General features: G+C 48.8%; 1 protein-coding gene across 1 annotated transcript; it reads left to right on the top strand.

The window, feature by feature from the left end:
- The first annotated feature begins 557 nt into the window (after positions 1-557).
- hdac6 (histone deacetylase 6) lies at positions 558-8,049 on the top strand. Its single transcript, XM_027275622.1, has 27 exons — positions 558-618; positions 697-779; positions 1,351-1,479; positions 1,757-1,842; positions 2,041-2,125; positions 2,406-2,446; positions 2,724-2,817; positions 2,942-3,039; positions 3,173-3,277; positions 3,376-3,444; positions 3,533-3,659; positions 3,811-3,876; positions 3,955-4,014; positions 4,153-4,242; positions 4,519-4,625; positions 4,701-4,768; positions 4,951-5,095; positions 5,174-5,302; positions 5,434-5,602; positions 5,691-5,896; positions 5,967-6,159; positions 6,269-6,418; positions 6,495-6,672; positions 6,791-7,104; positions 7,184-7,324; positions 7,638-7,784; positions 7,873-8,049. Exons 2-27 carry the CDS (start codon positions 708-710, stop codon positions 8,032-8,034), a joined length of 3,231 nt encoding a protein of 1,076 aa, XP_027131423.1. The 5' UTR covers positions 558-618; positions 697-707; the 3' UTR covers positions 8,035-8,049.
- Positions 8,050-8,315: the final 266 nt, after the last annotated feature.

Below are 8,315 nucleotides of genomic sequence, written 5' to 3'. Positions count from 1 at the left end.
CTGTTAGCTGCTGTTAGCTCATGTTAGCTCAGACTGTAGCTGCTGTTAGCTCATGTTAGCTCAGTCTGTTAGCTGCTGTTAGCTCAGTCTGTTAGCTGCTGTTAGCTCATGTTAGCTCAGTCTGTAGCTGCTGTTAGCTCATGTTAGCTCAGACTATAGCTGCTGTTAGCTCAGTCTGTAGCTGCTGTTAGCCCATGTTAGCTCAGACTGTTAGCTGCTGTTAGCTCATGTTAGCTCAGTTTGTTAGCTGCTGTTAGCTCATGTTAGCTCAGTCTGTTAGCTGCTGTTAGCTCATGTTAGCGCAGTTTGTTAGCTGGGCTACCCGAACGGAGGAGTGTTATTGTTTGGACAAGAAGAAGGAGAAGAAGAAGAGGAGGTAACCAGGCTCAGCAGCTTCTATGGACATGATGGCAGAGGAGAAGAGAGTGAAGAGGACGCTGACGGAGGAAGCTAGGAAGAGAAAAGGAGAGAGTGAGCGAGCAAGAAGCCGCCGGACAAGAGTAAATGTGGGACTGACTTTTAGTGGTTGGTCCTGGTCCTGGTCCTATTGCTGGTTTTGGTCCTGGTCCTGGTCCTGGTTCTGGGTCTGGATCTGACTAATAGTAACATTTACATACTGTATGTGTTTATTTAGTCTGTTACCAACGGCGACCGTGCATGGTGCGTTGTGATTGGCTGACTGTGTTTCTCCTTCAGGTGGATCAGAGATGTCGTCTGGATCAGAACCTCCAGAATCTGGACTAAAGTCGGTCAGAAGATCTCCACGTCTGTCTCCTCAGGTAGGTCAGCTCTCCTCCTCCTCACCTCCTCCTCTTCTCCTTCTCCTTCTCTCCTCCTTCTCTCCTCCTCCTCTCCTTCTCTCCTCCTCCTCTTCTCCTTCTCTCCTCCTCCTCTTCTCCTTCTCTCCTCACCTCCTCCTAATCCTTCTCTCCTCCTCCTCTTCTCCTCCTCTTCTCCTTCTCTCCTCCTCTTCTCCTTCTCTCCTCCTCCTCTCCTCCTTCTCTTCTCACCTCCTCCTCTTCTCCTTCTCTCCTCCTCCTCACCACTTCCTCTTCTCCTTCTCTCCTCCTCTTCTCCTTCTCCTTCTCTCCTCCTCCTCACCTCCTCCTCTTCTCCTTCTCTCCTCCTCCTCTTCTCCCCCTCTCCTCCTTCTCTCCTCCTCCTCTTCTCCTTCTCTCCTCACCTCCTCCTCTTCTCCTTCTCTCCTCCTCCTCTTCTCCTTCTCTCCTCCTTCTCTCCTCCTCTTCACCTCCTCCTCTTCTCCTTATCTCCTCCTCCTCTTCTCCTTCTCTCCTCCTCCTCTTCTCCTTCTCTCCTCCTCCTCACCTCTTCCTTGCGGTCTGTTTTCAGAGCAGTGGAGTTGAAGGAAAGAAGGAGGAGAAGAAAGGAGGGAGCAGTCTGCAGGAGGTGAAGAGGAGAGGAAAGATGGAGAGGAGCAGAGAAGAAGAGGAGGAGATGAACGACAGACTGAAGAAGCTGGTGAGAACAAATCACAGACCAACACAGACCACTACAGACCAGCACAGACCATGATCCAGACCTGGCCCAGAGCATCATGAGCCATTCTAAGGTTTTAACAGAAGGCAGACTATACTGTCTCAGTGAGGACTTATCTGAGACCAGTAAAGACTAAGACTAAGACTAAAGTCTGACTGTGTCTGGACCCAGACCTGTGATCTATGGTGTGTGTGTGTGTGTGTGTGTGTGTGTGTGTGTGTGTGTGTGTGTGTGTGTGTGTGTGTGTGTGTGTGCGCAGGATCTGTCCAGTCGATCAGCAGCTACTGGAACTGGTCTGGTTTACTCCAAGGTCTTCACCCACCACAAGAACCTGTGGGACCCCAGGTAACCTGTCCTCATGTCCACCTCTAACCTGTAACCTGTCCTCATGTCCACCTGTAACCTGTCCTCATGTCCACCTGTAACCTGTAACCTGTCCTCATGTCCACCTGTAACCTGTCCTCATGTCCACCTGTAACCTGTCCTCATGTCCACCAGTAACCTGTAACCTGTCCTCCTTTAACAATGACATCATGTGTTCAGTCACCCAGAGTGTCCGGACCGAGTGACGTCCATCATGGAGGAGTTGGACAGACAGGAGCTGCTGTCTCACTGCATCACAGTGGAGGTCAGTGAGAGACAGGAAGTGTACATCTCATTCTGTCGTCAGAGTTTAGTTAGCACAGTTAGCTCTGTAGCTGCTACAACAACAGGTGACACATGAAACAACACCAGACATGAACTTAGTAACTGATGTCACACAGAAACACAGCAGTCAGTCCTTGTCAACATTTAATTTAAATGTTTGTATTATGAAATGAAGTCTGAACTCACCCAGCTGCTGTCATCAGCCAATCAGGAGGTTTTACTAAGTGACATCATGACTCACCTGTGTGTCTGTGTTTCAGCCCAGAGAAGCTTCAGAAGAAGAGCTGCTGCTCGGTCACATGTGAGTCCACAAACAATGAGGTCACGTCTGTGGCATGGACACGCAGAAGCACACCCACAACATGTCACTATATATCACAACATATCACTACATATCACAGTATGTCACAATATGACAACATATCACTATATCACAACATATCACAACATATCACAGTATGTCACAATATGACATGTCACTACATATCACTACATATCACAGTATGTCACAATATGATGACATGCAACAACATGTCACTACATGTCACGACATGACAACATGTCTCTGTGTTTTTTAGGAAACATGTGGATTTGATGAAGTCGACTCAGACGATGACGCAGAGTGAACTCCAAACTCTGTCTGAGAAATACGACTCAGTTTACATTCATCCTGTAAGAGTGCACACACACACACACACACACACACACACACACACACACACTTCACAACAATGACAGAAAATGTAAAAGATAAGATAGCTACAATTTTGTGTGTGTGCTTGTGTGTGTGTCTCAGGAGTCTTTCCAGGTGAGTGTGTTGGCGGTGGGTTCAGTTCTCCAGCTGGTTGATCGGGTTGTGACCTCTGAACTCAGGAACGGATTTGCCATCATCAGGTAACAACAAACTTCTCATGGTGCGTTCAGGTGCTCCACCTCAGCTCGTATACATCAAGACAGGAAGTGAAGTCTGTTCTGTCTGTCCACCTGTCTGTCCACCTGTCTGTCCGTCTGTCTGTCTGTCTGTCAGACCTCCAGGTCATCACGCTCAGTGTAACGAGGCGAATGGTTTCAGCATCTTCAACAACGTGGCAATCGCAGCTCGATACGCTCGGACCAGACACTCAGTCAGCAGGTATGATTCCAGGTGACGACCTCATGAAGCTGATTTATTGTGACTAATAATGACTCGGTGTGTGTGTGTGTGTGTGTGTGTGTGTGTGTGTGTGTCAGGGTGCTGATTGTGGACTGGGACGTTCATCATGGTCAGGGTGTCCAGTATCTGTTCCAGGAAGACCCCAGGTAAACTCCTGATCCGCCGTCATGGTTACAAACCACAAACGACAAAATCCACCCACATAATCTGTGTGTGTGTGTGTGTGTGTGTCAGCGTCCTGTACTTCAGTGTCCACAGGTATGAGGGCGGGTCTTTCTGGCCCCACCTCCCAGAGTCGGACAGCCAGTTTGTCGGCAGTGGACGAGCTGAAGGCAGAAACATCAACCTGCCCTGGAACAAGGTGAGACCGCCCACACACACACACACACACACACACACACACACACTGAAGCCACCAGCCAATCAGAGCAACTCCACACGAGACAAAGACAAATAGAGACAAAGACACAGACAGACGAAGAGACGATCACTGATCTGTTTTTCATCCTCAGACCGGAATGACAGACGCTGATTACATCACAGCTTTTCAACAACTGCTGCTTCCTGTAGCTCATGAGGTAACACACACACACACACACACACACACACACACACACACACACTGATTATATAATGAGACCTGTGTGTGTGTTCAGTTTCAGCCTCAGCTGGTTCTGGTCTGTGCTGGATTTGATGCTGCAGTCGGAGATCCAAAGGTAAAACTGACCAAAGTGCTCACTCGCGTCTGACTAAATGTTACTTCTTCTGTGTAATCCTAATCTGTGTGTGTGTGTGTGTGTGTGTGTGTGTGTGTGTGTGTGTGTGTGTGTGTGTGTGTGTGTGTGTGTGTTCAGGGGGACATGCGTGTCAGTCCTCAGTGTTTCCATGTTCTCACTCACATGTTGATGAGTTTGGCTGAAGGTCGACTTGTTCTCGCCCTCGAGGTAAAACAACTTTACACGAGTATTTACTGTGTGCTTTGTACTTTAGTTACTAGTTACTCTGCAGATTACTCAGAGGACACTGACAGTCTGACGAGCGGTACAGAAGTATCTGCTGCCCTTTCTACACTGAGGATTATTAATGATGTCAAATATTGAAAAAAGAATCTCTACACCAAGTTCACTAATATTCATTTATTTTATATATTTAAATGTTGTTTTTCTCTGTTATTATGTCACTGTGATGTCACAGTAACACTCCGTGTTTATTGTGTGCAGGGAGGTTATGACCTGCAGTCGACAGCAGAGGGCGCTGCTGCCTGTGTCAGAGCTCTGCTGGGAGGAGCCTGTCCTCCTCTGACTCCGCCCACCGCCCCATCTGACAGGTAACACGAGGAAACACCTGAGACACCTGAGTTCATCTGTAACAGTCTGTCTGTCTGTCTGTCTGTCTCTCTCAGTGCTTTGCAGTCTGTCTCTCAGACCATCTCAGCTTTGTATCCACACTGGGCGTGTCTACAGATTCTGGGTAAGTCATATGACATACATAGAACATATATAATATATTGCACATATATAATATATTGCACATATATTACACATATATAATATATTACACATATATAATATATTGCACATATAAAATAACATATAGCCTGAGAGAACTCAGAGCCTGAGTTTTACTTTGTAAACTTCCTGTTTCCTGTGCAGAAGGTGTCTCATTGGCCAAGGGGAGTGTCATCAGAGAAACCAATAAGCAGAGTGCTAAGCAATCTAGCCCCGCCCGTTATGTTGCTACGACAACAGGTCTGGTTTATGATGAGCGGATGATGGAGCACATGAACATGTGGGACAGGTGAGTTACCTGTGAGGTCTGATCATGTGACTGATCATGTGACTGATCATGTGACTGTCTGATCATGTGACCCTGCAGACATCATCCTGAGCAGCCTCAGAGGATCTTTAAAATCTTCTCCAAACATCAACAGCTGGGATTGGTCGATCGTTGCCAGCGGATACCAGCTCGCTTAGCAACAGAGGAGGAGCTGTCCAGGTGTCACAGGTAAGATGTTTAAGATATCAAATTACATTCAGGTGTGTACAGTCACATGACACATTGATCAATATCTGTGTCTGTGTGTGTTACCTGTGTGTTGTTACCTGTGTGTTACCTGTGTGTTACCTGTGTGTTAGTGTGCAGCACATCGAGCAGATGAAGAGCACGGCGGTGATGAAGCCCAGAGATTTACACAAACTTGGAGTCGAGTTCAACTCGATCTACATCAACAACCAGAGCTACAGGAGCGCTCTGCTCGCTGCTGGAGGCTGCTTCAACGCCGTGGAGAGCATCCTCACAGGACAGGTAACACACACACACACAAACACACACAGGTAACACACACTCACAGGTGACGTCCAGGTGAGTCCTGACCCGTCCTCTCTGTCTCCAGGTGAGTAACGGCGTGGCGATCGTCCGTCCTCCTGGTCATCACGCAGAGAGAGATTCTCCGTGCGGTTTCTGCTTCTTCAACACGGCAGCGCTCGCCGCTCGCCACGCCCAAAACATCTCCCATGATGCACCGCTGCGCGTTCTCATCCTGGACTGGGATGTTCACCATGGCAACGGGACGCAGCACATGTTTGAGGATGACGACAGGTGAGGAGGAGGAGCCTGAAGAGGGGAAGGGGCTTGAGAAGGAAGTGATGATGTTTTTTTCTGTCTCCAGCGTCCTGTATGTCTCCCTCCATCGCTATGACAACGGGATGTTCTTCCCGTCCTCAGAGGACGCCGCCCCCGACAGGGTGGGCGTGTCCAAGGGGGCGGGGTTTAACGTCAATGTAGCGTGGAATGGAGGGCGGATGGGCGACTCTGACTACCTCGCCGCCTTTCACCACGTGGTCATGCCGATCGCCACCGAGGTAACTACACACACACACAAACACACACACAAACACACACACACACACACACACACATCTTCGATCAGACCTGAAGGAGCTCTCTGATTGGTCGATTCTCTCTCTGTAGTTTGACCCTGGTCTGGTGCTGGTGTCAGCCGGGTTCGATGCGGCTCGGGGGGATCCGCTGGGCGGATATCATGTGACCCCGGAGGGATACGCCCACCTCACACACCAGCTGATGTCACTAGCAGGGGGGCGTGTCCTACTCATACTGGAGGTGAGCGATGATTGGTCGACAGTCTATCGTCTGTCACAGAGCTGTTTCTGATTGGTCGTCTCGCTCTGTCTTTCAGGGAGGTTATAACTTAACATCCATCTCTGACTCCATGGCGATGTGCACCAGCGTGTTGCAAGGAGACCCCCCTCCCTCCTTAGTGACACCCCTCCCCCCTCCTCATCACAGCGCCGTAGCAACAATCAACGAGGTCATCAGACACCACGCCCCCTACTGGAGGTCACTGAGGATCCACAGTGAGTGCACACGTCCTCTCCTCGTCCGCTCTGTTTCTCTCCTCGTCCGCTTTGTTTCTCTCCTCGTCCGCTTTGTTTCTCTCCTTGTCTCTCAATGACTTCCTGTCGTCTTCTTCAGTCCCAGAGTGTGTGCGGGCGTCCCTGCCCGCCCTGAAGCATCGTGGGAAACGTAGTTCTAAAGGAAAAGGCAGGAAGTCGGACAAACCACCGCTGCCTCCTACAGGACAGGAGGCGCACAGCCTGGAGCAGCTCACGCAGGGATTGGCCAGTTTGGACATCAGTCAAATCTCAGCCAGTCACACGCCTGCCACGTCCACAGCAGTGGGTGGGGCCAGGCCGAAGGTCCGCCTCAGCCCGGAGAAGGTCACCTGTGGAGGTGAAGTGACACTTGGGCAGAGCCAATCAGCAGAGAGCATGGAGCTGCAGACCCAGGTAAACAGGACGTCATCCATTTCCCATGATCCTTTGCATCTTAGAACACTTCTTGTAACATCTTCTTAACCCTGAACAGACGGTTGTCGTGGCAGCGTCAGAGTCGGTTGCCGCTGGAGAGAAATGTACAAGTGAAGGGGGGGCGGAGCCAGAGACAGAGGGAGCGTGTGGTTGGTCAAAGCGTCAGACGTCTCTGGAGCTGATGTGTGGAGGACAGACGGTCAGTAAACCTGTCTGTCTGTATATCACTGACCTGTCTGTCTGTCTGTATATCACTGACCTGTCTGTCTGTCTGTATATCACTGACCTTTCTGTCTCTCTGTCTGACTATCACTGACCTGTCTGTCTGTCTCTCTGTCTGTCTATCACTGACCTGTCTGTCTGTCTCTCTGTCTGTATATCACTGGTCTGTCTGTCTGTCTGTATATCACTGACCTTTCTGTCTGTCTGTCTGTCTGTATATCACTGACCTGTCTGTCTGTCTCTCTGTCTGTCTATCACTGACCTGTCTGTCTCTCTCTGTCTGCCTTCAGGCCCCTCTGTACGTAGTGGACCCTCTGTCTTGGTGTCCTCACCTGGACTCCGTTAAGTCCCCCCCACCCTCAGGTATAGATGTCTCCCTGTTGTGTCAGGACTGTGGGTCTGATGCTGAGAACTGGACCTGTCTCACCTGCTACCAGGTGACCCGTCTCACCTCCTCCTCATGTCTTCTGTCTCACCTGTCAATGAGGGAATCTCAGTGTCTCACCTGTCTGCTTCCTGTCTCAGGTGTTCTGTGGTCGTTATGTTAATGAGCATATGGTGACTCACGGCGTGATGTCAGAACATCCCATGGTGCTTAGCTTCTCTGACCTCTCCGTGTGGTGTTACCTGTGTGAGGCCTACGTCCACCACCAGGTAACAGACACAGTACAGACCACAAACAGATAAACAACAGATAATAAACAGATAAAACAGATAATTAACAGATAAAACAGATAATTAACAGATAATAAACATAACAGATATAAACAGATAATAAACATAACAGATATAAACAGATAATAAACATAACAGATATAAACATAACAGATAATTAACAGATAATAAACATAACAGATATAAACATAACAGATAATTAACAGATAATAAACATAACAGATATAAACAGATAATAAACATAACAGATATAAACATAACAGATAATAAACAGATAATAAACATAACAGATA

This window comes from Larimichthys crocea, unplaced genomic scaffold (genome assembly GCF_000972845.2).
Source record: "Larimichthys crocea isolate SSNF unplaced genomic scaffold, L_crocea_2.0 scaffold148, whole genome shotgun sequence".
Classification (NCBI taxonomy): domain Eukaryota; kingdom Metazoa; phylum Chordata; class Actinopteri; family Sciaenidae; genus Larimichthys; species Larimichthys crocea.
This window is presented reverse-complemented; position numbering and strand designations above follow the sequence as displayed.

Excerpts from the sequence above, each read along its gene's own strand:
- hdac6 (XM_027275622.1), top strand. The coding sequence starts at position 708 with ATGTCGTCTGGATCAGAACCTCCAGAATCTGGACTAAAGTCGGTCAGA. Across the intron at positions 3,877-3,954 it reads TGCTTCCTGTAGCTCATGAG|TTTCAGCCTCAGCTGGTTCT; the intron begins GTAACACACACA and ends GTGTGTGTTCAG. Across the intron at positions 7,325-7,637 it reads TGATGTGTGGAGGACAGACG|GCCCCTCTGTACGTAGTGGA; the intron begins GTCAGTAAACCT and ends GTCTGCCTTCAG.